General features: G+C 50.5%; 1 protein-coding gene across 4 annotated transcripts in view; it reads left to right on the top strand.

Annotated features, from left to right (window-relative positions):
• NRG2 (neuregulin 2) overlaps positions 1–27,490 on the top strand; it is a 156,313-nt gene that overhangs the window by 72,268 nt on the left and 56,555 nt on the right. For all 4 annotated transcript variants that reach the window (XM_032124571.1, XM_032124570.1, XM_032124569.1 and 1 more), the window contains exon 2: positions 27,083–27,254. In XM_032124571.1, coding sequence (XP_031980462.1) covers positions 27,083–27,254 — 172 coding nt within the window. The remainder of the gene's footprint in view (positions 1–27,082; positions 27,255–27,490) is intronic.

Genomic DNA, 27,490 nt, shown 5'->3' with positions numbered 1-27,490 from the left:
CAGCTCTTGTCATGGTGATATGGGAATTGAGGGGGCTCGTGCTGATTCTCTGGGGGTTCTGCTGTGTTGTGATTTGCTGTTTAGTTGGTTGTTTTCTTGCTTCTTCCTGAGGTAAATATCAAAAGCCATAATTTTGGAGGATCACAGGTACTGTTCCTTGAGACAGACCAACTCTGAGAGATCAGATTTTAGTTACAGCCTCGGTTTTTGAGGTAACTGCATGACCTGTAGTGAAAGACACGTGGGCTCTTTGCTGATATGCTGATATTCCTGAAATCAGGCTGTTCTTCAGAGATCTGGCTGTTCTTGCTGACCAAGTAAGGCAGTATTTATGATATTGCCAGGATTAAATGTTTTAATGGATACAGTTCGATTCCTGAGTACATGGGTAGTGCAAGAACTGTCTTGGAAAGATACAGAAGATTTGGTGGTAATGCAGCCCAGTGTAATTCCTTTCTCTCTCATGGTATCAGGGAGGGATTATCCTGGGCTGTTTCTTATCTGTGGTTTATCTGGCAATGCACTCGGAGAGAGAAGCAACTGTGTCAGGCTTTGTGTGTTATCAGGGTTAAAAGAGGCTACAAGCTGGACCGGGTCCTGTCCTGAGCCGGTCAGTTCAGCTCCTCACTTGCCTGGCTGCAGTTCTGCTCTTGGTCCCACTATCGTGACAGGAGTGACCGCTCTTGACCTGAGCAGGTTTGTTCTGGCTTCACACCGGCATCGCTGCTGGCAAGATTTGCCCCTTTCCCTTTTTCATCCCTTTTCTCTGAGCACAGAGACCCTGCAGAGGCTCCTCCACTGGCTCTGCCCCGAGCTGCTGGGGTGGCAGTGGGTGCTGATGCCGTGGCAGGCTGGTGACATCAGAACAGAGCTGATGTTGCTGTGGGATCTGGGAGGAGGCTTTTGGGAAAGCTTCAAGACAGGGAGCTTGGAATCACCAGGCAGCAGCAATAGCTGCTTGAAGATGACGGGCTCTGCCCAAGGGGCTCAGGAGGGTGCAGGGGTTGGGGGCTGTCTCAAGCCATCACTGGCATCACCCTGCCCCTGCCTCCAAAATGCACAGAGGAGACAGGGCAGTGCCTGCATCGTGGGCATCTTCTCTGCTGGGAGCAGAGTGGAGGGGCTGGTGCACTGGGAGGCACTGGTTAGGGCACGGGGGGGACATGAGGCACACTGGGACTGCCCAGGGAGCAGCCACCTGCTTTGGGAAGGGCTGGGTGTGAGCTGAGGCTCAGTTTTGCAGTGCCACGTCAAAGCTCTGCAGTAGTTCACTGCCCTGGAGAGAAAAAGGAAAGACCCTTTACCTGCCATTACTCCCACTGACAACCAAGTCCTCTGCTGAGATGTATTGTCAGGCTGTTTTATCACATATCAATCCCACAGCTGGCACCTTGGCCAGAGTGCAAAGCCCCTTTCTCCCTGCTGATGGATCCAGAGCAGAACTGGAGATACTTGCATTGATCATTGGGGATGATTGCATTGATCAGGTGGTGGAGACACCATCCCTGGAGGTGTTCAAGAAATGACTGGATGTGGCACTCTGGGCTGAGTCACAAGGTGGTGATTGGTCAGAGGCTGGACTCGTTGATCCTGGAGGTCTTTTCCAACCTGAACGATTCTATGAATCTATGATTCTATCATCCTCTCTGTACCTCAACCAAAGAACTGAAATGTTCTGTATTTGGCTTGCACAGCATCCTTTTATGGCATTCCTTGTTACCCAGGCTGTTTAGATCCAGGTCGCTCGTTTGCCCTGCACTGTTACAGAGGTTGCCCACTGTTGGCTCTGTGGGTCCATTAGAAGAAGACACTTGGTTGTCTGCGGTGTCCATGAATCAAACCCTGCTTTGGGTTGGGCTGGTTTGGTCCAATGGAACCTGAGAACACCTTTTCACATCGTGGGTCACCTTTGCCATGTGGTCTAAGGAACACCACAGCGATGGTTCTCTAAAAGGACCTTTAGAAGTAGGGAGTTCCTCCTCCAGCCACTTCTGAGCAGCGCCCCAGCCCAGGCACACAGACTCTCTGGGCAGCAGGTTATCCTGTGGACTTATTTCTTCAGCTTGAGGCTGGACCTCAGACTGTTCTCCGGGCAAAAACCCGACCCTGGCACACAACAGGCCACTGGCCGAGCACTGTCAGGGCTGTTTGTGTTCTCTGTTTTCCCAGGCTGTAGAATTCCCCTGCAAACGGGGTGTTCTGACCCCCCGAAGCCAGGAGGCCAAAGAGGAATCTACAAAAGTCTCATGCAGGCTCTACAGAGATCCGGGCAGGAACACTCGTTTGATTGTCTGTGCAGGGGAAAGTAAGGGAGCGATGGCAGTGTGCAAAGCCTTCATCCTTCACACTGCATCCCTGAGCAGCCTCTGGCTGCTGAGGGCCAAACTTTGATCCCTGTGACATTCTGACAGTCCTGATCTACTCTTGTGCTCTTAGGTGTCTGCATGGAAAATTTCCCTCAGACATCCCTCTGGGGTGTGCTCTGCAGAGCCCCAGGACAGCTCTGGCACAACCAAGATCTGCCTGGACTTCCAGAGGTGATGTCCCAGCCCTGCCAGCTGCTCTGGGGGAATTGCCCCAGGTAAAGCTCTTCACTGCCAGTGAACCAGAGCAGCAGAATAACTTCTGGAAGGAAGAGAGGGCTGAAACAGTAGTTTCAGGAAAGAGCATCCATGTGCCACGGGGTGTGCTAGATTTCCCCTGAGGTCTCTAAAACTCAGGGGAGGAGAGGATTTGCCTTCCACTGCGGCTTTTAACACAATTGTTTTGGCTTCTGTGAGTGTGTAAGAGAGGATTGCTGATCTCATGTGAAGTGCTAGCTTTGTTCTGAGGGCATGGGCTACCTTTAACTTAAATGCACATTTTCGTGCCTCTAGTGATGCAGCTATCCTAAAGTGAGCGCCTTGGCTACAGCTTTAGCCAGTGGAAGAGCCTGTGAAGGCCTCCAGAGGGAGATGGTGTCCACCTATGAAAACAAACCATCAGGATCCCTCTTTTAGACGTTTGTGACATGCATTGAAAAATAGTCGGCCTGTGTCCCACCCAGCACACGTGGACGGCACACCCTGCAGGGACTACGTGAGCTGAGGGGGGTAGGAGCAGACCCACAAATTAATGTGTAATGCTCCCACAAAGTTCAGGTCTGGGAGAGAACTTCCTCACTGCCAGAGATGTACTTTATCATGTACTGTGCGTGGCATGGGGCAATCAAAGTCATGGCACCAAGGCAAGACCATGAGTGTAAAAGAAGCTGCCCTGGCACATTCTGAAAGATTTGGGGCAAACTTTGGGCAAGTGGGACAAACGGACCAAGACCAATGCCAAAGTTCAGAGCAGAGCTGAGCAGAGCCAGAGCTGTGGCAGGGGATTGGGATGAGAAGAAAAAAGGGCTGGAGGGAGCCCTTGCTAGTGGGATAGGCAAGGAGCAAGTTGAAAAGGGTCTGTATTTCATCTGTACTTTCGTGAGGTCACTTGGGGAGAAAAGACCAGAGAAATGTAAAGCATTTGGTTGGTTAAATTCCCCAGCAATTCCAGGCATTCTCTCTTATTTTTATTTGGTGTTGAGGAAAACATTGCGTGTGCTTCAGGTTTTTGTTTGTCAGTGCTAATAAGCTGGCAGCACAGGCATTGTGCTTTCTCTTCAACTGCCCATGGCAATTGCTAATGCTGGAAAACTACTCAGAGAGCAGGTGAAGAGTCTCTGCAGAGAGTATCTCCTGTTTCAGTAGGAACTGGCTTGACCTCAGTTCCCAGATAAGTCAGGAATTGGTAGAAAGGTTGTGCAGAAGGGTATTGCAATTGAAACTCCCAAAGCCTGAAGGGGAAGGTGCCCCTGAGCACGAGCCAGCAGTGGGATTGTAGCAGAAGCAAGTGCACATTGTCAGGGTCTCTGAGCCTGGGGTGCTTTAGAGCGCTGCCATGCTACCACAGAGCTTGGGGAGGGATGTGGAAGCCCCTTGCAGATGCTGAGTGCAAGTTGTGTGGTGGAAGCTCGTGGTCTCAGAGATCCTCAACAGCAGCACAACCACACCAGCTCCTTCCCTGCCGACAAAAGCACCTCTGTGTGAGCTGTGTCCACGCCGCAGGGTGAACATGCTCCTGATTTAGTCTTCTGTTCATAGAAGGACTCCAGTTCTGAGGAGCTCGTAGAAATATTAGCCAAAAGGTTTGTTTACAAGTAGAATGACCCACAGCGGATATCCTACAGTAGCAGTTCTGTTTTCTATGAACACCCAGGCACACAAGGTCCCAGATGTCAGCTGTGCTCCAGGATCTGTCCACATGCATGTTTCCACTGGCTGAATCCACGGGCTGGTGTTCCCTGTGGCTCGGAGCCACATGTGGACAGCTACCACGCATCGGGGAACGTGCAGTGACTTGCTCAGCTTTGGGAATGGAGGGGGTCTGACTCACAAGCTCCAGTGATTCATGCTGGGGAAAGGAAGAGGTAAATCCCAGCTCCTTTCTGGCCTTCCCTGGAGCTCTGCTGAAGGAGGGATTGAACAGAGCATGCAGCTCTGTTTCTCTGCTGCCCATGGCTCATAGCCTCAGGTGTCAATACAAAGAGAGGAGTTATGGGAGAGGGACCCAGCAGGGTTGAGGAATAACCCATCTCTCCACTCAGGCAGAGTACAGGGCTAGGAATGCCTGGCAGAGGGGCAGGATGCAGCAGAACAGTAAATTAGTAAGTAATCCCACCATGGATCCAAAAGCTGGTGAGTCAGAGCCCTGGGCATTCCAATTTCAATCCCTTTTTGGAGGTGTAAGTAACCTGGGAAAGGCAGTCTCTGGAAAGAGGAGGAACATCTGGAGAGGGGCTGAGCACAGCCTGGCTGCTGACCTTGAAGGTCATGTGCTCGGCTCATTCTCCTGCCTCATTAATGTGATGGGCTCCAGCTGCAACCTGGCTGAAGGAAAGCTGTGCTGCCATGAGCAGCCTGGCTCTGACATCCTTCCTCCTGCCTCTGGACTGCCAGAGTCCTGCTCCGAGTGCTGCCCTGAGCCCTAGGCTCGGCTTAGTGCTGAGGTCTAATGGAATTGCAGCCGAAAGCTGGTTGGAGAAGGTGGGATGGGGCTAGGGCAGGTTGTCCCATGGCATAACTCCTGAGGCAGTGAAATGGGGGGAGATGAGCCTCCTGTTCCTCTGACCCCTTCTCATTTTCCTTCAGGTTCCAATGAGTGCTTTCAGGTGCACGAGGGGGGATGTTCAGCGTGGGGGTTGTATGACCCTGTGCCTTTCCCAGTGCCTGAGAGCTCTGCTACAGTGGGGCCATGCCCTTGGAATAGGCAAAGAGTGGAGCTTTGGGTAACACATATCTCCTGCTTGGGAGTGCCTGTTTTCTTCTGGGAGCAAATGTCCATTAAAAACACAGTGTCTCTTGAAGAGCACTTGAAGAAATTAAGTTCAAGAGGAGCTTGAGAGATGCAGCTCATGCCTGCGATCCAAAATCCAGGCTGCTTCCTTTGGCTGAGGAGCCACAAGACTGTGAAATCCCAGTAAAAGCTGGATGTCTGTGCTAGGAACAGTGTTCAGAGCAGAGGCCGTGAGATAACCTGGAGCTTTCCTTTGGGAAAGCTGCACCTATGTCACTGAGGGTGAGCCTGGAGGCACGAGGAAAGCTGGGTAGGAGCCTCCCAGCACTCCTGGCTCACCCAGACTCCCTCGGTGCTGTGTCAAGCTCCTTGCCCTGGCTGCTGTCAGCGTGGGCTGTCCTGGAGCTGGTCAGGGACGTGCTGGCAGGGAAGGCACTTTGGGAGGGCAAAGGCCTCTCCAGCAGGGCTGGAGCTTGGACATGCATCACCTGCTGTGCTGACCTCCTGTCTGGGGCAGGACAACGAAATCACATGGCTGGGGAAGGGGACTCTGCCCAAGGGGGAAGCTCTCACCGGACCCACAAAGGACTGACTGGGGCAAAGCTGACGGTTCCCTCCATATCCCATGGGAGTGTGCAGAGCAGAGAGACGTGTGTGGCCTCCAGGCTGAGTCCTGGTCCTGGCTCTGGTGCTGTGCCCAGGCAACAAACAGTGTTTGAACCAATGTGACCTGGGATGGTCTCCTCTCCAACAAGGGCAGCGCTGTGTTGTTGCATTTTTGAGATGTTTCAAATTGTAACAAATCAAATACAAGAGATAATGGTAAAAATTAAACATTTTAGGTAATTAATAACTCTGGTAATTAGGCTTGGCAGACTCAGTCATCAGTTCTTATAATGGATTTTAGTTCAGGCGTGTCTGGAAGGCAAGAGCTTCTCAATAGCAGGGAGAGGAGCTTTGCAGGGGAGATCAATAAACCACACAAGGCTGTCTCCGTGCAGCAATGGTGTGATCAAACTTCTGAGGAGGCTGGTGGTCCCGGAGCTCTTCTACAATGTGTTTCATCCCTACTATCCCCTTAAATTTTTGACTACAGATAGAAGTCAGAGCCCAGTTTTTCTCTCTAAATTTTCCTCCATGGTGAGGATGAGGAGGGGAAGGGATCCACATTTATTCTCCAAGTCTGATATTTGGTGGCTGGAAGCTCAGAAGAAGAAAGTCGCAAATGTATGAGACGGACAGACAAAATGTTCTTTAAGGAAGCAGTGAAACTTTAATTTACCTTAAGACTACACTTAAGTCAGGTGCTTTAGTGTTTAGTTGGTTTATTTTCAAAAAAAAGACACCCCAAAATTTGAACCAGATTTCCTACATCATTGACTGATTTTTTGGAAGCCCTTCAGAGAAACTTCTTTTTGGTGTCAGAATTTGCACATTTGCCTAATTTGAGGGTAAAATCAGGTTGAAATCCATCCAGCAGGTTCTCAGCAGATGTTTCTCTGACCTATCTCCTCTGGCTTTGTTGGTGGATGTGTGATATGTACCAGCTGAGCATCCAAACCTCTGGCTTTCAACAGTTTTTGATTTGAAGGCTGGGACTTTATTCCCCTCCAAAACTGTGTGTGCATGTGAACATATGTTTGTGCTCATGAGTTTTTTATTCCACTTTGAAGTCCATAGTGCTTTGCAAGAATTCCCTGGTTCCTGACGTACTCCAGCCCTCTGGGGGTGTGGAGAAGCAATTTTGGCTAGCACACAACTCTGGCAGAGCCTGTACTGACCCTGATGCTCTTTCTATGTCTCTTGTACATCTCTTCCTCCAGTCAGACCACTGACAAAACTCCCATGCTCAGCATCTCCATCTCTGCTTCAAAGCACACCAGCAGAACTCTTTGTGTCCCAGCTCTTTCCCACCCCTTGGCTTGACCCAAGTGCTCCTGGAGAGAAATCTCCTTGTTCTGGGGGCAGTCTGGTCTTACTCCAGCAGTAGTGCAGGTGTGGGTTTGTGGAGTCTCCTCGGAGCCCCTGGCGTTGCCCACATCGCTGATGTGAGGAGGCAGATCAGCCAAGGAGCTCAGGTGCCAGCAGGGAACTGGGTATGGATGCTCCTGGGGTAAAGGTGCTGCCCTGAACCTGGCCATGCCCCCCCTGCCTGCACTGCATGGCTGTTCAGGTGCCTGTCTCCTGTGCCCATTTCCCAGCTCAGGGGAGTGAGGCAGGGCTGGCAGAGAGGAATGTGGAGTTTGGGCCAGGTGGAGGGAGGGAGAAAGGATCTTTCAGCTGCTAGCACAGTCCTTGTGCACACAGGGTGACCAGCTTCAGCTGTGCCCATGCAAACCTGCTGCTCTCTGCAGGAGAGAAACCTCAGCTGCACTGCAAAGCAAAAAAACCCCACCTGCCCGACTTCCATTGCAGAGCTTGGAGGCAAGAGGAATGAAAACTGGTGGGGAAAGAGGCTTGGGAGACACCCCAGTGCCTACAGCTGGGGGTACGTTGCTCCCTTTTGGGTAGACAGCTGGCACTGCAAGGCAGGGCTCCCTCAGCCTGCCCTGCTCCGTGGTGCCACCACGGATGGACACAGCAGCCTGAGCTCCACATCACACCCGATCCCAGGGCTGGGCTCTGGCTCTGCCACGAGCACAACGAGCTGCGGGTCTTGTGCCACGAATCTGATGCCTGAAAATGGCTGAGTGTTGAAGAGATTCAGGTCCAGAGAGGCCTTGCCAACAGGTCCCTTGCTCCCAGGATCCAGGGGTGGGGGTGCTGGAGCAGGGCAGGATGTCTTTCCAAGGCCAGCTGCCCCAGCCCAGTTCATTTCCCTCACGGAGATTGTGCGTGTTTCATCTGCTCATTCAGGCTTTTGCCTGAAGGGCAAGGACAAAGAATGCAATGAACTTCTCCTTGGCATAGAAGTGTATTTTGCTTCACGTTTGTCAATAAATGAGATTAGGTTTCTGTATTTGTGCTGAGAGGCTGCGTGAGAGGCACGTTTAATGAATGCTAAAATAAACTCTCTGCATAGCTGTGGGGTAACAAACACAGCTAAAACTTGCATCTCAGGAGAGATCCTGACATTGCAGAGATGCCAGTTATATGATCAAGCAAAAACGAGTCAGGCCAAACCTAAAATTACCCTGGATCTTTCATGAAGTGATGACTTGGTACCAAAAGCAGTGTGTGTATAATGACCACGCTGCTTCTCTGCTTGAAAGAACATTTCCAGCTCCATCCTGGGTTACATCTCCCAGTCCTTTCAGGTACGAATACTCTTTGTCCAGAATTTGAACCTTTTATCCTAAAAAGATCATTTCAGAAAGATGGGACAGCATGAATTGTCTATTGCTGGGTGTCCTTCCCACTGCTCATCCTGATGAGTCCTGACACCCCCCCTTTCTGTCCAGCAGGGTCAGTGAGACCATTTAGGAATAAGGAAACCCCTCTGCTGTTGGGAGCAGACACATGAGGATCAAGGGAGAGTCCTGGGTATCAAGGTTTAAGATCCATGAAGAAATGTGGATGGATTTCAGAAGGGTCACCTTGAATCATAGAAACCTGGAATCACAGAATCTTGGAATCACAGACTGGTTTGGGTTGGAAGGGACCTTAAAACTCATCTCGTTCCACCCCTTGCCATGGGCAGGGACACCTTCCACTATCCCAGGTTGCTCAAAGCCCTGTCTAACCTGAGCTTGCACACTTCCAGGGATGGGGCAGCCACAGCTTCTCTGGGCACCCTGTGCCAGGGCCTCACCACCCTCACAGGGATGATTTTCTTCCTAACATCCAATCTCAACCTACTTTCTTTCAGTTTAAATCTATTGTCCCTTGTCCTATCAAATATCCTGGCAAACACGGTGGCAGCTGGGGGTGAAAGCGGTAAAAATCTGGAGGAATGGTTGCAGATGATGGTTAAATGAGCACTGGGGTTTCTTGAGGGAGGCTGGAGGTGAAGGGCAGTGCCCACACACCCCGTGCTGTGGTGACACTCAAGCAGCACTGCAGCAGCCAGTTCCCGACCACCGAGGCTCGGGGTCTGACTCAGCTTTCCTGATTCGTGGTTGTGCCCTTTCAGGCACGAGGGTGAAAAGGTTTGTGGATGACCAAAGCAAAGCTGCCAAGTGAAAAAGGTTGTTCTGTGCAGACAGTCCTGGCTCTCTGTCGTGAGGACAGGGGAGGGGGCACTGCTCCAGGAACGTGTCCTGAGGGGGTTTTGCTGTTGGGTACCAGCACTGGCAGAGCAGCAGTGAAGGCACAGCACAGCTGGGGCTGTGTAGCCCCAGCACAGAGCCCTTCGGTGCCGGTGGCAGTGCAAGTTTCCGCCTCTCCAGTGCTCCTCTCTCAGCTCATTTGTTGAGGAGGGTCCAGTGGTGCTGATCTGCCCTGCTGGTGATGGTGGAGGTGCTGCAGACCCTGCACATGCCAAGTGACCTTGGCTTCCACAGACCTCCCAAGCTTTAATTTTTTTCAGCAATACTTCTAGCTCTTCTCCTGGCACTCTCCCAGGTGTAAGACTGCCCTCCTGAATCTGCAGACAAGAAGTTGCAATGCTGCTCTTGCTGCTTGGGACTTTCCTAAGCTGCAATTCAGGGAATTACTCCTTGTTGTGGTCAAGCTTCTCCACCCTACCTGCTGCTGCTGGGCAGAAGAGAAAGCAGGAATGCAATGGAAATACATTGATAACAGATTTCAAAGCCCCCTCTGTCCACGTAGAGTGTATTTGGTTGGTTGTTTGGATTATTAGGACTTCTGGAGAGGTTTCCTTGTCCATCCTATATTTAGAAAAATGTGGGCAGGCCACGCAATTTTAAGAAGCAGCCTTGTGTTGGCAGGGGCAGTGCTCGTTTCATGTGTTGTAACATTTTGTGTTGGTAATGTTTTGAGTCGGTGTTTGAGGGAGATTCTGTGAGTCACAGCTCGGGTTTTCTTGTGGGGTTAGGTAGGTGTCTTGTTCATTTTGGGGGCTCAGAAGGGAAGAAAGAAGCAGTTGTAATCTGAAGCACTGCCAGCAGTTTCGGTTTTATTGCCAGAACTGTGATAATTTGGTATTTCCCGTAAAGCCCCAGGTGTTGTACTTGCTTTATGTTCTGGGACTCTCCGATTTCTCTTACCCTTTGTCATCGCAGGGCAGAGCCGGGCAGAGCCAGACAGAGTGTCCTATCTGGGCCCTAAACATTCACAGTATCAAAGATAATAGCAAGCCCCAACCACATCTCTAGGTGGAAATCTCCTTCTGTTTAGTTCAATATCACCATTTTTGAGAAAGAGAAGAGGCCCAGTTCGTGATTTCCAAGTGAGCAGAGCTGCGTGTGTGGTGTCTGTCTGTGCCCTGCTCTCCTCCTTTCCCCTTCTTCTCTTCCTGGTCTTTTTTGCAGGTCAGAAGAGACACTGAGTGTCTTCTCTGGTGATGGAGAGCCCGTTTCTCTGGGCTGTCCCATCTCCTCTGCCACATGCAGGCGCAGCAGCCGCCTCGCTGCAATGGGGGGGGGGGCCCTGCCTCAGAAGGGTTTGGGTGCTTCCCCCAGCAGCAGCGTTTTTCTGCACTGGAGCCTCAGGGCTTGTCTGCACAGGGAGCCTCTTGCAAAACATGCTTGGCCTAGGGTGTGAATTTAAAGGGAAAGAACTGTTCTGCACCAGAGTCCTGCCTTAAAGCCTCTTATTCTGCAGAAAAACTCTGGTATTTTTAACTGTCTGGGCTTGGTGGGACAGCTGCACTCGACCTGGGCAGCCAAGGGCTCTTGTGGCAGCTCTCTGAGCTGGCCTTGGGTTGGCACTGCGTAGGAGGCGAGGGTCTGGGGGTGGAGGCTGGTTCTCTGTGTACCCAGAAAAGGGGCAGCGCTTCGGAGCAGAGCCGGCCTTAGGGCTCCTGGGACCCTCTGGAGAAGCCACGCTGAGCAGAGGCTGAGCAGAGCTGACAGTCCCCCTTCCCCAGAGCTGGGCTTGGATTAGCTGCTCGAGTCCCAACCTGTCAGAGCAGCCTGGGACCCAGCTCGGGGAGCTGCCCTGAGCCAGCAGCCCTTTGGAGCCGGCCGAGTGCTGGGGCTGCGGGAGGTGCCTGCGGGAGGGTGTTTTGCTCTGGTCCTCACTGAGCCATCAGACTGGTCACCCAGCTGTCATCGGTGTCCCTCCCATGCCAGAGCATGAAGCTTCCTGAAGCTCTCCTCAAATCCACCCCTCCAGCACTGTCTCGGTCCCACCATGCCAAACCTGAGGTGCTGGGAAATGGTGCTGTGGGGAGCTGAAGGGGGTCGTGGGGGGACTGTGCCTGCTGAGCTAGGGTCTCACACGTGGGGTGGTCCCCATCCCAGCTCCTGGGCATGAATTAAAGTCCTTTGCCTCTGGGAGAGCAGGAAGGGACCCTGAAATGCCTTGCACTCACAGGATTGAAACCTGAGGTCTCTGAAAGGAGAAGGGACACCGCGACAGTACAAAAGCCATGTGAATGTAGCATTCCCCATGTCCCTCTGAGGCCAAAGGTGGGAGCCCAGACATCCCTGGCTGCTCCTGGCCGGTTTCACTCGGTCCATCAGCATCCCCTGGAAGCTGTTGTCACTGCAGTCCCTGAAGCAAGAGCACAGCAGGGCTGGCAGAAAGGCAGACCTTTACATGAGGCGTAGGCATGCTGTCAGCTGGGTAAACTCGGGAAAAATGCACACGGGGGTTATGTGCCTCTGGGCATCAGGGCAGGAAACCAGCCCTGTCCATGAGAGAATGCAGAAGACTTCCCTGCTGGGAAGTATCCAGAAGCAGTAAGTGATACTTGCTGCATCAAGTGGGGTTCTTGTCTACCAAGAGCGTGGTCAGACCCAGCATCCCAGCCTCCCTCAGCCTGGTGGTCCTCCCTGGCTGCTTTCTGTGTCTGTCACGAGTCCCCATGTGTCACTGAAGCCTTTCCCTGTTCCTCCCTGCTGGAGTTGCCCTGCTAACAGAGTTGGCTGCTTGAAGACTCATCAGGGCTGAAATTATTTATTCCTCAGCCATTTATTGCAAATGAACCATTGGAAAGCTTTCAAAAGCCATCTTCTCTTGACCTAAGTTCAGCTGAATGTTTTAGCAGCATCAGCTTTACATAACACGCCAGTAGAGGGGAATTCTGGGGAAATAAAGTTTATGTTGATAAACAATCCTTGCTGATCAGGATCTCCCTCTCAAAGTTGTCTGGTTATTCAGAGGATCACTGAGGGAGCTGGGAATTGCAAGCCAGCTGCCCCAGAAAAATGTGATGACTTGCATGTTTACTCTGAGTGTCTGATAAAATCCCAAAATATCTTATGACAGCAGGTAATTCTTTGCCAACATTTAGATTTCAGTGACATGCCTTGATAGAGCCCTAGCACCCCAAATTAATTCCAGTTGGTGAGGACAGGAGAGCATCACATGGGCTGAGGACTGGGTGGGGAGGACCATGAACAATGGATTAGGATAAACAGCAGTGTGTCGAATTGTCAGGGGAGTGAAGGAGAGCACAGCCTTGGGAGCTGAAGCCGTGCCAGTCGCTGCCCTCCATGGTGACTGCACAGAGTTAACCTCTGAAAGGTCTCCTCGGGACCCTGCAGCAATTCCAGGGACTCCCTGAGGGCTCTTATGAAGTGGGATCTGTTCATTGTCAGTCACCTGGGAATGTTTTTCTCAGAATATCCTTTGTGGGGCAGGGCTGCCGTGTGATCCTGTCTGAGGTGTCCATTCAGCTTTTGTTCGTGCTCACAAAGACGCTCCCAGTTAATTAGCTGATATTTTGTCCAGGCATTTATTTACCACCAAATTATAAAGGGAGGGGCACAAGTTGAAAAATGAGGTGAAAAGCATAAAGTAGACTGTGCTTGACTGTGATGTTCCATCTTCATGATCCCCTGGCTTAGGGTGAGAGCCGGGTAATTGCTGGTGTGGGTCCTTGCTGAAAAGCAGATCTGGGATGGATCCTTCCTCTACGTGTGCAGGGATCCTGTAACTACAAAATCTGGGATGAATTCCTCTTCTGTACAGGTACAGGGGTCCTGCAACTACAAACAGCATCATCTAGGTGAGCAGAAAGGCTTTCTTCTCATGGTGTTTCAGGCTTGGCCATAGCACGGAGGAGCTGCCACTGCAGGGACAGGCAGGGCAGGAGGGTGACGAGCAGTCGCCTTTCATGGGGTGTGAGTGGAAGCTCAGCTTCTACATCCTGCAGCCAGGGGGAAAGTGTGACCCCACGGCCTCAAAGCAGCACTGAAGTGTCCCTGAGCTGTGTGGGACAGTGGAGCTCCTGATGGTCCACCCCAAATTGGCAGAAAATCAGAAGAGCAGCACCAGTATTCAGGTGTGTGCCTGAGAGGGTGATTCAGGCCCTCTGGATTTCATGGAGACAAGGCTGCTGGGAGATCTTCAGTGAGATGTGGGAGGTAGCCAGCGTCTCCAGAAATGACAGGAGGATGAGACTGGGGCTTAAGAGTGATATTCGAGGTTGTCAAGATCATTGATTTTGCAAAGGAAAAAAAAAAAATCTTCAGCCTCACAGCCAAGATTGAGACAGGAAGGACAAAGAGGTGCGATTTTGGTTTCCTGTGGTTGGTGGCAGCTGGCATGGGCAAGGAGAACAGAAAGAAGGGGCAGTGTAAAGGACAGGACAAAAGGAGGGATGGATTACATCTTTGGAATGATAGAACATAATTTTTGCCCTTGGGGACCAGGAGACCCTCACAGGTCTCAGTAGCTGCCAGTGTGACTGGGTTCCCCAGCCCCTGCTAAGCAGAGCCCTGCGGTGACAGGGGGAATCAACTGCTGCCCACTGGTGAGATTGTGAGGTTGGGATCAGCTATATCCTAGAAGCCATCCAGGTCCTGGGGTGCCCTGCGGGATGCAGTGTGGATGTGTAGCACAGCTTGGTTGTGTGCCTGGATCCTGGTGAGTTGGATGGATGTCGCAGATCTCCCCTTGGGGCAGAGATGTGGTCTGCTCCATTTCTGAGCGGTTCTTCCAAGCTTATTCTTGTAATCCTGTGATTTGTTGTCCCCCTGAACCCCGTCTTTGGACCTTTCCACGTTAGTTCTGTAGACCCAAAGGTCTATCCAGGCTTTTCCAGGGCAGATCCTCAGCACCACTGTACCTTCTACAGATTCATCAGAAACATGCGTGGACAGAGCATTTCCTATGAAAATGTTCCCCAGAAGAGGAGATTCCACTCTTTCCATCAGGTTTTCATAGTGTTCCTCAGGCCCCTGTACATCCCTTTTTGGGTTGCAGGTGGTTGCATTCCTCTGCATGGAGCTGCTCAAGGGTGGCTCAGGGAGTTGGGGAAGGAGGGGCAGTGGGAGTGCAGAAGTGAAGGAGCAGCTCTGGAGGAATTTTGCTTTAGCACAGGGTCTGAGTGGAGACCCTTCTTACCTGTCCAGCTCCACGGCCTTCTTACTTTTCCTTGTCACTCCTGCCTGGAGATGAGCACCATCCACGCTTACAACACAGGATGAAACCTGCATTGTGCCCTGTCTTTTCCCAGGTCTTCCTTAGATCCCAAACTCCTTCCGCTTGTTGTCACTGCTGCTTAAAATTGGCATTTGTGGTGGCATCCAGAGGTCCTGGCTGCAGCATTGTTCCCCTTGTGCTATTCACAGCACAGAGTCATAACAAGAGCCAGTCCCTGCCCCAAATATATTGAGTGGGATCTTTGAGAGAGGAAATGGAAGCACAGAGAAGGGATGTGAATTGTCCCACTTTACGCAACACTTCTGGGATAAAACCCAGCACTATTAATAGCTTTTTGCTCAACAACCATCTTTTGTTCAGAACTCTGGTTTTCACCTTAAGTTGTTTGTGTTGTGCAGGAGCTGCTGCCCAGTTTGGCGAAATTTCCCGTTTTGTAACCTAAAGCTAGACATGAAGCAGGTCAAATAAACCCGTGTCCAGTTTGAACTCGGAATAGTTTCCCTGCTTGGGCCACCACCATGTTGCCTATTGTCTCCTCTTTGCCCACGTTTTGCTGCTGTATCGTTGTTCTTTGTTTTTCAGTCACTTGTGTTCTGCAATAGCTCCTAGAAAATGACACCTTCCTGTGCTGCTCTTCCCTAAATCCTTCTGTGAAGTGGCTGGACAGCCAGCAAGGGTTGGCTCTCATCACAAAGTCAAATTTGCTTTGCCTTCTTTCTCATTTGTTGCCTATGAATATTCTATAAAGTGATCTTTCTGCCAGAGAAATGTTTGTGGAAACAGAAACTGTTGATTAAATTTTAACGAAGAGTCACAGGAAGCAAATTTTAAAATTGCAACTGTATGTTTGTGATAATAAGAGCTCCGTCATTGCTGTCAGGGACTAGAATTGATGCAGGCCACAAAATCTCTTCATCCAACTAAAATGAGCCAGAGTTTCTTGATTCCATTTTTTTTTTAAACACAAGCCACAAACTGCTCATGAGCAATTTACAAGCCAAAAATTAGCCAGGATGGCTTTCCAGAGAATAGTTCTGAAGAATATCGCAATAAGCAATATTCAAATATAAAACGAGGGAAAATAAGGATAAAAAAATTAATCAGGAAGAGCTGACATCCTGGAGACTCCTGGCAGCTGTAAATCAGCTTGGTTGGGGGGACATTTCAGTGGAAGCCACCCATCGCTGTGCTCCAGTGGGGGTCCGGAGCTACTCAGAACAATGCTGGGAAGCCGCACTCTGGACAAGGCAGGAGACACGCTGTGTTAGTGTCTCCACTGGGCAGTGCCCAGAGTCCCAGCCGGAATTTACGGCTCGCTGCTTCCCTGCAGCCCACGGACGAGGGTGGCCCTTCTCCGCAGGGCCCGGGCGCTCCCTGGGCCGGGCCGGGGATCTCTGCACGCTGTGGTCTCCCCCGCGCAGGGTCTCAGCCGGTGGGGACGGATCCGACGCCGCGCCCATCGCTCCAGCAGCGGCACAGCCCCGGGGTGGGCACTGGGACAGTGTTACAGTGCAGGGTGGTAATTCCATCCACACTTGGTGGGATTTGGGCTCCTGTGAATCTGGCTGCCGTGGAAAAGCTGTCTCAGGGATGATGTTTAGTTTCTTTCCTGTGTTTGGATGAAAACCAGACCTGCGGTCACTTCTGGTACCAGCGCTTTAAGGCCTTTCTTCAACCAACAGCAAAACTTTTAATCTTTCTAATATAACATTACAGAGAACAAACAAGTCTCTAATGCAAGCCTTGGGGTCTCTTGTGGGGAGATCCTGATAAAAACAGGGCTTTCTGTTTTGGAAATACCCTCTGGTGGATTTGTCTCTCACCAGAGACAATGGTGAACTTTCAAAGTAGGCAGAGACATGGGAAAAAAAATATTGTAATTAAGACTGCAAGTGGTTGGCTTTTGTCACGGAATGCTAGGGAATATTATTTTATAGGTTAAAAATTAAACATCTCCACCTCAGTATTAGAGGCTTCTCACTGAATTTATTTATCCAGATATTAAAGTGCTTTCTTCTGTGAATCCCTGCTTTGTGTGGTGTTTCACCTGGTTGTGTGTGAAACATCAGGATGTTCTCTGGCCCAGGACTTCCTGGCAAGTTGAAATACCAAAAAAATTTTGCCAGCTGGGCTGTCACATCTGACCTTCACTTGACCTCTGCCTACCCTGGATTAACATCTTGTAACTGTTCCCAAGTTCCTCTTATTCTTCCCTACTTGCTGAAGTTAAGCATGTTTGAAAACACTCGTTTAAAGCTGCCTCTCACAGCTAGGTCTGCTGGGGCAGGGAAGGAGGCAGATTCTCTGCTGGGACAGTGCTGGTGTGGGCTCGGGCAACCAGTCCCTCTGCAGCCAGGTGTTCTGTAGTGACTGCTCCTCCTGACCTCATTAGCTAGCCCCCTCGGGGGTCCTCATTCTATTTAAACACAATACATTGAGAGAGGAAGAAAGAGATCTCCCGAAGTGCTGTGCTGGCTGAGTGCAGCCCTGGTGCTTCGCTCGTACACCGGGCTGTGATGGGCACGGGGCTGGGCAGGGAGGGACAGGTTTGTGTGGCAAACCCGGCACCTCACTCAGAGATTTGGTCACGTCCACCTGCTTGCGGTGGCCCATGTGCTGATTTACCTGAAGGACTTGGTGAGTGTGTTTGGGGCTGTGCTGTACCCACATATTGCAGTGGATCCTGTTTTTGCAGGTTCACCTGAGTCACAGAATCAGCACAGAATCCCAGAAGAGTTTGGGTTGGGAGGGACCTTAAAGACCATCTCGTTCAACCCCCCCCTGCCATGGGTGGGGACACCTTCCACTAGCCCAGGCTGCTCCAAGCCCTGTCCAGCCTGGCCTTGGACACTGCCAGGGATAGAGCAGCCACAGCTTCTCTGGGCACCCTGTGCCAGGGCCTCCCAGGGAAGGATTTCTCCCTGCAATGCTCCCACCAGTCTGTGATGGTCTGTGTGCTGTCCTCCCCTCCTTGGGAGAGCCCAGGTGGTGCAGGCAGTCCCTGTGAGAGGAATTTCAGCTCCCATTTGACTGAGCTCTTCTCCCCTGTGTTTTAAACCAACAGTCCTGTGATTGATAAAGCTGTAAAACATCCGGTAGGGTTTTTTTCATCCTTTTCTAGAACCAATAATATTCTACTAATGGTCATCTGCATCTGCAAATTCTTCCCTGTAATCCGAAAGCTTTTAGCCTTTAGCTTTGCCATGACGTAAGGGGTCTCTATATGTGGTTTCATGTACAGATTTCATCATAAACATTTAACAAAATGAGGTTTTTTTCTGCTAAGCTAGATTGTTTTGTCTCCTGGGGTGAATTTTTCAATCACTTTCCTTTGGTGATTGAAAGATGATGGATGCCAGCCGGGTCTTTACCAGGGTTCTAGGGCAAGTAATTTGTGCTTAGTGCTCAGTGACTGGAACAAAGGATTAATGTATTTTAAAGTTTTGGATGCTTGGGGTAATTTCTTTGTTGGCTGGATCTGGACTGGCAGTCCACAGAGTATGGGTGGGCAATTTTTCTAGCTGACTGTGAAGATAGAGATAAAGCTATATTTTATGAATTGCTGTTTCCAAGGTCATCTGGAAATTGAGCAGTTCATAAAACATATCTTTGTTCAAAGATATATTTGATTATATAAAATATGATCCCAGAATCAATTGGGTACAAACAAGATGTTGCCTTTAGGGTTGAAAACACATTGTTAGAGGCATGAAGAGCAGAAATTGTCGCTGCTGTCTTTGTGTGGCTATTGTTTTTGGTCTTAATAGGAACAGAATGAATGACATTTTTCCACCAGGCCACTTATGCTCAACTATACCTCCAGGACAACTTCCTGGCCAAAAATATTCAAAACAAACAAACACAATAGCAATTCTACTCCAATTACATTGTTTGCAAACCAGCTAGCGTTCATAGAGTACTAGGTTTGGCAAATCCAAGCACTTCAGCCCCTGGATTTTAATATTTGATACTTGCATGTGAATTTCTTGGAGCTGTTGTGCTCTTCAGGTGAGTGTTTGTGTAGCCACGTGCGTGGGCGCCTCCAGCATTGGGACAAAAGCACAGCCCAGTTGTCTTAACAATTGGGGTATTGGGAAGACATCCTTGCCCAGTGGCCAGATGCTCGTTGATTTCAATGGAGCTGAGACTTCAGCCTCAGGCTCTGGACCAGATCATACACCAATTTCAAAACTTTCACTGGAAAGAAGAATAACTGGATTTTTAAGTGTGGGAAAGAAAGAGGAGGAGGAATTTATCAGTTGCTCTTAAATATAAGTGGAGCCAGGATTTGTAAGAGGAGGGTGAAATTTCTGGCATTGTGGCACCATTTCATAGAATCATAGAACCATGAAGGCTGGAAAAGACCTCTAAGATCCCATGGTTTGAGCTGCCAGAGGGATCCTATAGAGAGAAAACCTAGATCAACAAACCTGCTTATAACTTTCCAGTCAATTTCCTTTGGTGATGGGAATGGCCATGAAAATAGAAATTGTTGTAACTCACAATTTAAATATATATTTTTTTCTATTTTTTTAAAAATAGTGCTGTAGATTGGTGGTGTAGTCAGTTCTCCTCCCTGAGAGGGAAGGCCACAGGAACTTAGTTAAAGGAAAAGAAATTTGTATGTTAGGGAAAGTATGGGACATGTAGGGAGGAGTAATACATTTGTTCTGGCTCCAGAAAAGTGGTTTCCACACTTCATTCCAACCCCAAATCCACAGATCTCAGACTCTTCAGCATCTTCCCACTTCCACTCATCTGTGTCCTTTCCACCAGGGTCTGTTCTGCGTGAGTCAGCTGGGTGGGTGTCCTCAGCAGACCCTCTGGGACCTGGAGCAGTGGCTCCTGCACTGCCACACCTGTGTCTCCAGCTCCCAAGGTGGCACCTCTCCCAGGAACACAGAGATGAGCCTCTGACTCCTGCTGCCATAACTCCATGGGAGAGGCACGGCAGCAAGGACATCTCCCAGGTCCTTGGAGAGCTTTGGGTTATTAACCCTTGCTGTTCCCTGCAGTTACTGCACAGGTGGACTCTCGGACAGTGGACGTGAGGTGCAAATGTCCCAAGTGAGCCACATGGTCTAGTGCTGGCTCCTACAGTGGAGTCCCTGCCTTCTGAGGGTGGGGAGACCCTGGCACAGGGTGCCCAGAGAAGCTGTGGCTGCCCCATCCCTGGCAGTGTCCAAGGTCAGGTTGGACAGGGCTTGGAGCAACTTGGGCTAGTGGAAGGTGTCCCTGCCCTTGCTAGGGGGTGGAATGAGATGAGCTTTAAGGTCCTTTCCAACCCAAACCATTCTATGGTTCCATGACTCTAGGATCACTGCTCATGGAGAAACATGCCAATTTGTTAATTAAAAGGTTGGATAGTGGTTACAGCAAAATGCTGCCCCTTGGAAATTTAAATTTGTCATTGTTGTTTATCTGTCATGTACCCCTGCCTGATGATGATTTTTTGCTTTTTCTTTTATACCCCTGTTGTACCTTTTTTACAACTTCTGTGTTTTTAGTACTTTTGGCTACATTCTTGGACTTGTTTGTCAAGCTGAGAGACTCAACATTTTAGAAGCTTCGTAGCTGGGGATCAGTGTGCCCCAGACCCCAAGGTCCTCTCCAGAACACATTCTGTAAACCAAGATAGAACCATCCAGGGGAAGGCTCCTTGGGGAGGGGGGGGCTCAATCGAGCCTCTCATTGGGGAATTTTTGATAGATATGCTAATTAGTAACACCTATAATGTTATACCAGATCTTTTGGGGGTGTGCATTGCAGTGTGCATTTTGGTGCATTTGACCTGGATGTGTGCACTTAAAGATCTTTAACATAAATCCCAAGGTAAAATCCCTTTTCCCCTTCTAACTGTGTTTGGCTCTTGATTTTAAGACCAGGAAAAGGCATCACTGACACACCAAGATCTGAGACAGTGGCTGCAAAGACTGCCATGAGAATGTCTGGCCCTGAAACACAAGCTGCCTGAAGCATAAAGCATATTACAGATACTATATTATGTTTAATATTCTGGGTTTGGAGCCTGTAGTTAGGCACTGGGGGTAGATGCTGGTGTGGGGCGATGTGTCAGTGTGACACCAAGGTTCTGTCCCGCAGGCCCTGGGCTGTGTGTGGTCTGTGGACGTTGTGTCCATCCATGCAATAAAGCCAGGGTTGTTCTACAGCTTCCCTCAAACCCAGCCTTGTTACCTCCAGGGGTGTTGGAGGGTCACAGACCCTGAGGAGTCCTTCTGACACGGCCACCAAGGAGCTGACTCCCCTCAGAGTCCCGGCTGCAGACGCCACAGCCTGCCTGGGTGCACAGCAGGGACTGCCTTTTGCCCTCCCCATCAAAACCTAAAAAAAGGAAGACAAACACCGAGTGTGTTGTGAGGCTTTTTCCAAGCAGATCCCGTGTTTCCATTCCGTCTGGCAGGAGGGAGCTTTCCTCAGAGTAGGTCCCTCCTCTGACAGGTTGGCATTTGCAGCCAGCATTGAAACAAAGAGTCCAAGGGGTCAGGAGCTGCTGCTGCTGCTGAGCCTCAGGTTTGTCTCCTTGTCAAATAAAGGCCAAACTAAACCCAAGGCAAAGGAGCATCACCTCTGATTAAAACAGTGGAGCCAGCAAACACACCAGAGGCTATGGGACTGCATCAGCCAAGAAGTGAGATGTATCACAGGGGGGAGCACGCTGACCCCCAAGACGTGTCTGGTGTCCCAACCTGCATGGTGATGTACCAGGAACACAGGTCCTCACTTTGCAGTAGAGATGACAGAAATGGGAAAAATTCCTTTCGGTTAGGGGTTGCCATCTTGGCAAATGTTTGTGATTGGATTTGGAGCAGGTTGAGGCTGCAAAACATTTCCTATGGAAAGATGAATTCTGGAATTTTCCATCTTAGAGAATGTTTAAATACTCCCACTGAGGCACCCAATGTAAAAAGGGTGGTCTGTGCAGGCAGTGGGATTTTGAACAGCAAAGTGGTGGGCACTCTCCAGAAGGGGCTTAGGGAACAGCAGCCTTTGAGACCTGGCTTGGGTGGGTATCATGCCTCCAGATCTTGTCCATCAGTGAGGCCTGGAAGCCTCAAGGACTGTGCCTGGAGCATCCTTTGGGTGTCTGGGTTCCTCTGTTGAGAGCTGGGAGCTCAGACTCACAGAGACACTGCTGGATCTGCATCTTCTCCATCCCAGCACAACAGCCCAGTGGAAGCCCTGGCACCGACATGGAAGGGCTGTCCTGAGAACAATGGCTTGGGCAGGCTGAGGAACACAGCCCCTTTCCAAGAGATCACCTGTGCACCTTCCTTCCCTCCCCATTCTGGCAGAGGAGGGGTGTCCTGACCTGAGGACAGTCGGGTGGGTGCCATGTGTGGAAAGCCATGGCTCTGATGCAGGCACGTCAAGGATCACCTGTGAGTTTGTAGGTCTTCACTCTCCTTGCACCTCCCCCATCCCTAAGTTGCCTTCTTCCTCAGCTGCTCAGAGAGACACAGAAGGCTCCTGTCCTCCCAGGCCTCCAGATCCACCTGCCTAAACACTTTGCCAGCCTCTGCGTGCCAGGCAGCGTGGGGGAGCCTCCCGTGGCTCACACTGCAGCCCTTGGAGGAGGCCAGGAAGAGAAGTCCCATCTCCTCATGACCTCAGTTGTCCAGAGATCCCAGATGTGTCCGTGGTCCCCACGGCCTGGGAAGCAGCGTCTGTGGCTGGTATTGCTGGCTGTTCCAGAGCTCATGGAGCACCTTTCCCAGGATGGCTGCTCCTGCTTTTTGCTGCTGAGGGGTTGTTTATGTAGGATGCTCTGTGGGTGGGATGTGGTTATGTCACCGCTCCATTGTTGGACTCTGTTTGGGCTCTCTGCCCGTGGATGATTGATGATGTTTTGAGTTGAGGCTCTGAGGTGCTTGCAGGCATACTGCAGGTACCAGAAGGAAAAGAGGTGTTGTTATCATCAAGGTACTTCAGTGTTATATCAAGTGTAATCAGAAGTGAATTAATTAAAGCGGTGTGTACACGTAAGGCCTTTTATGGCGGATGTTCAAACAGCTCGTATGGTGTAGTTTAGAGCTCAGTGTTTCAGACTTTTGTAACCCTCTCCTCTCCATGAGTAGGCAGCAGATGCCAGGACTGCTGTCAGAGGACAAACCTCTCCTGCAGAGGTCTTTTTGTCAAACATGGCTCTTAAAACAAGTCAGGAAATCCTGTGCATTCATCGATCCTGGCTCCAGCATTTTTCAGGGTTAATTTTTACAGCTCACACAACTAGTGTAGGATGGGATCTAACGGTTGCTTAGGTTTCATCTGACCTTGGAGTGAGCAAAAATCTGTAGAAAATTTGTATTTATTGTTGGTCTCAGCTCTACTAGGATTAAATATCGTTTTTGCAGCATGACATACCCTTGACATGGGTGTCTCTTAGAAAAATTGCCTGGAATCTGGCTCTTCTGCCCAACACCTCAGGCATTGTGAGGCTGGTGGTACTTCACCCCACGGAGAGGAGACAGTAACTTGGATGGAGGAAGGGTTGACAGAATTGCAAGGTGACCAGAGATACAGATCCTAAGCCGTAGCTTCAGTCTGACAAGCAGAGCCAAAACTCTTCTCCCTGTTTTGGTGAACTTGGGGGCTGAGCTGGGGGTGTTGCCAGTCCAGCTGTGGAGGAGACCACAGCTGGCAGGGCTGTTCCATGGGAACCAGACAGTGAGGGGCTGAAACTGCAGCTTCAGCTCAGCCTGCTCCAGGGTGATGGGTGGCTTGGGTGGCCCTGGGCCCGTATTTTGGCTCTGACAGGAGCTGGACTGGCCCCATCTGAGCAGCAGAAACCTGTGTGGAGGAGGCTGGGAAGCTGGGAATTGATGGAAACATAAGGAATTAGACCTGGACCCTGCTTGGTATACATCTAAAGCTGTTAGCCCAGGACAGTGTGCAATTTTGATGTGTCCGAAGCAAGTGACTTTGTTTTCCCAGTGTGCTGGAAAAAGTATCAAACAAGGAGGAGATTAAAATGACCCCAAATGCTCAGAGGCCTAAGAAAGGGGGCACTTAAAACCCTCTGATCTTTTTCAACTAAACTCATGCTTTTCTGAGCTGCAACACTGTGATTTGGACAGGGCAGAGATGGGAAATGGGTCAAAAGCTGAAAACTGACCAAAATGTAAAACTTTGACATACTCCAGTATTAGTACTTTGTGTGCTGCTCCGGTCTCTCAAGCTGCTTTAGTTTACTGCTGGAGAAGGTTGAAAGGTGATTCAGTCATAGTTTACAAGTACCTAAAAAGGGAAGGGGTTTCTGGTTGCTAGATGGGATTCATATTTACCAGAGAAAGGCAGAGATCTCTTGGCTGGAAGCCAAAGTTAGAGAAGTTCAGACTATGAATAAGAGCTGCAGTTTAAACAATACGAGTAAAAACCAGAGGAAAGTCTTTGGCTGGAATTAAGCAGAGTCAGCAGCAGCTAATGGCTCTAAATGAAGATTTCTGTGTTTTTCTGAAAGATGCAGGAATTATGAGGTGAGGCTTTCCAGCCCAGAGCAGCCCTGCCCAGAGACCAAGGCCAGGCTTCCCCTTTGCCCAGAGCAAGGCTCTGGATGCTGTTTCCCAGGCTTGGGGCTCCGCCTGCTCTTCCCACGCTGCTGTCTGAGCACAAGCCCTGCTGCAGTGCAGCAGAAAGGGCACAGATGTGCTGGGTGTCAGGGAGCACAGCTCTGCCTCTTTGGGCACAGCCCTTTTCCCAGACACACTCCAGAATATCTCTGGATTGGATTCCCCTTTCGCTGCTCTGTCTGATTCAGCTGGGGAATTGCAGTCCATGGAGTCCGTGCAGTGTGGCCTGGAGCTGAATACACTGTCTCTTTCCCTCCTGTAGTGAGACACCAAAAACATGTAGACTGGGGTGGAAAGATGTTCTCCTCCCTTTTTCTGGGCAGGGCTCTCTGCTGGAGGGGTGGGATGCCGTGTGTGTCAGCTCTTTGGGTTTTTTGGATCTGCCTGCCTAACAATGTCCTGGAATCATCACTGGTGGCATGTGCAGAGTTTTAGGTGAGATGTGATTCATGTTGGTGGGGAGATCGTGGAAATTTTCTTGCTTGTTCTTGGCCCTCTGCTCCCACAGGCTCCAGGTTTCTGGGGTTTGCCCGGCTCTCACCAGCATGTCGGTGGAGAGGGGCAGGGCTGACACCCCTTTCTCCCAGGACATGCTGCCTGCTTCATAATTCTGCCGACCACCAGGCTGGAAAGGCAATGAAGCAGGTGCAGCCATGCCAAGGTCAGGACCTTCCCTGTATTTAAGGTGTATGGATGATGTTGGTGTGGGACAGGGTGACCTCGGGGTATGACAGGAGCCAACTGACACACACATTCAGACAGAATAAATATTTGAGAGTCTATTTCTCTATTCCCCAAAATGACCCCTATAAAAGCAAGGTCCTGTTTACCTTCCTGGCTCTCTGTGCAGTGTTCTGAGAAGAGAGCAGCTCTCTTCTCCCTTCGTTGCCTTCCAGCTCTTCTGGGCAACCCATTTCCAGGCAAGGATCAGGGATATGGGCGTCACAAAACCCATGACACCTTGGATTTTCACAGAAGTCCTAAAATTTGGTGAAAGCTGAGATCATTTCTGGTCAGAAGTCACTGTCTCTGCCAAAGCACAGTGACCTGGGAAGCAGGGAGGGATGTCAGTGCACAGCCTGCAGCAACTGCCTGCAGGTGACCCAGTGCTTTCGTGCTGTCCCTGTCCCATTAGAATCATGGAATGGTTTGGGTTGGATTGACCTTAAAAAACCTTAAAACTCATCTCATTCCAACCCCCTGCCATGGTCAGGGACACCTTCCACTAGCCCAGGTTGCTCCAAGCCCCGTCCAACCTGGCCTGGAACACTCCAGGGATGGGGCAGCCACAGCTCCTCTGGGCAGCAGCTGGAAGGTCTGATGTGCCTGGGACCAGCCCTGCCACGTTACCCACCCAGAGCCCTTTCAGTCACTGTGAGCTTTGCTTGGCTAACTCCTGTCACCCTGAGCTGTTCCATTTCTATGCATGTTGGGATCCTTTTGATTAAAGACAATTTAGCTTCTCATTCCCATGAGGAATTTGAGAATCCTGAGAGCTTCCTATCACAGGAGCATATTCCTGATGCTCGCTGTGCTTTTTATTATTTCATGTAAGATCCCTTTTGGTGAGAACAATCTTTAAATAGTACCAACCTACGATAGGTTAGCTTGGCATGAAGAACCAGAGGAGACGTACAAAGGTCTGTAAAACAGTGATTGCTCTGATGAAACACATCCAGTCCCTCCTCCTTTGAGTGCACTGCCATATCGCAAGATCAGAATGCACAAGGCAATTAGAAGGTGGTTTGTTCATATTAGAAAGAGGAAATTCTCTATCTGTAACACATCTCAGACAAGGGAGAACCATTGGTACCAATATTCTTAAGGCAAAACCAGCAAGTTGCTGTTTCCTTTTTTTAAGGTTAACACTGAGAAAGAAAAAAGGAGCTAGAAGAGTGCAGAGCTGTCAGTTGAAAGAAAAATTGCAAGCCTGCTAATCCTTTCTTGTCAGGTTTAATATAAAGCCTGGCAGAGATTGATAAGAAGTGTCTCCCTCTCTGTCTGATGTTCCAGGTGCATGGTAAAAATCACCTCTCCGAAGCACCCACATGTAGAGCCAGGCTCCAGATGGGAAAGGCTTCTGGCCAGCCTGACACTGCTGGCATAAAACCATTTAAAATACCTACATTCTCCCACTTTTCTTCTTGCAGCCTGAAGTATGGCTGTCCCTCCCCTTCTCACCCCTTACACATGCAGGTTTTTCTTGCAGCCCCTCTCGGTGCTCTGCTGATGCTGATGTGCTGAACAAGGTCTTTGCCTCAGGCATGGAGCATCTGGGGCACAGGGACCTGTGCTCCCTGTGACCTGCCTCTGCTCCATCTGCAGTGAAACATTCTGGCTGGGGCTGGTGGGGCTGTGGGATTGGCAGCACGCCCGTGGAAGCCACAGAGGTCGTGTAGGTGTTGGTAATCTGAAGCAGCAATGGCAAAGAGCAGGGGAAAATAGTCTCTGAAGAGCTTGAGCTCCTGTGTGGTGGGAGAGCCTGGAGAGCTCAGCAGAGCTCTGCAGGGACAGGAGACACAGGGGTCCTGCCTGCGTGGGGAGGGCTGCCATGGAACCATCAAATCTGGTCAGGTGGAGCCTCCAGAGCTCCCTCTGTTCCCCCCGTTTCCGACTCCATGCTCCTTCCCTTTGTGCTGCTTTCCCCGGGCAGCCCCTCTCCATCACCACATGGCAGTGGGGGCAGCAGGAGCTTTGCCCAGGGGATGGGGCTCGGGGGGCTCCTGCTGCATGTGCACAGCTCTGAAAGGGGCAGGTTTCACAGCGTCTCCTTTCTCTTTTCGTAGCTGTTCCTCCCAAACTGAAGAAACTGAAAAGCCCAAATGTTCATGTGGGTGAGAAGATCTCCCTGAAATGTGAGGCGACTGCTGGAAACCCTCAGCCGTCCTACAAATGGTTTAAAGATGGCAAAGAGCTGAAGAAGAGCAAAGACATCCGGATCAAGTATGGGAATGGGAAGTAAGTATGACACGGGACTGCTCTGCCTCTGCTCACTCAGCATCTGGGGCCATCTGGCTGCAGGTGCTGCTGTGCTCCCCAAGTCACTGCTGAGCAGCACTGAGGGGCTCCCTCAGAGCCACAGGCCCATGCTCAGCCCTGTTACCATGCTCGGGAGAGCGAGCAAGATCCCCAGTGTCCTCACAGAGTAGTGGGGAGAGGAGCAGGGCTTGCACAGGGCAGATGTTGGGTTTGTA

This window comes from Corvus moneduloides, chromosome 15 (assembly GCF_009650955.1).
Source record: "Corvus moneduloides isolate bCorMon1 chromosome 15, bCorMon1.pri, whole genome shotgun sequence".
In the NCBI taxonomy this organism is placed as follows: domain Eukaryota; kingdom Metazoa; phylum Chordata; class Aves; order Passeriformes; family Corvidae; genus Corvus; species Corvus moneduloides.
This window is presented reverse-complemented; position numbering and strand designations above follow the sequence as displayed.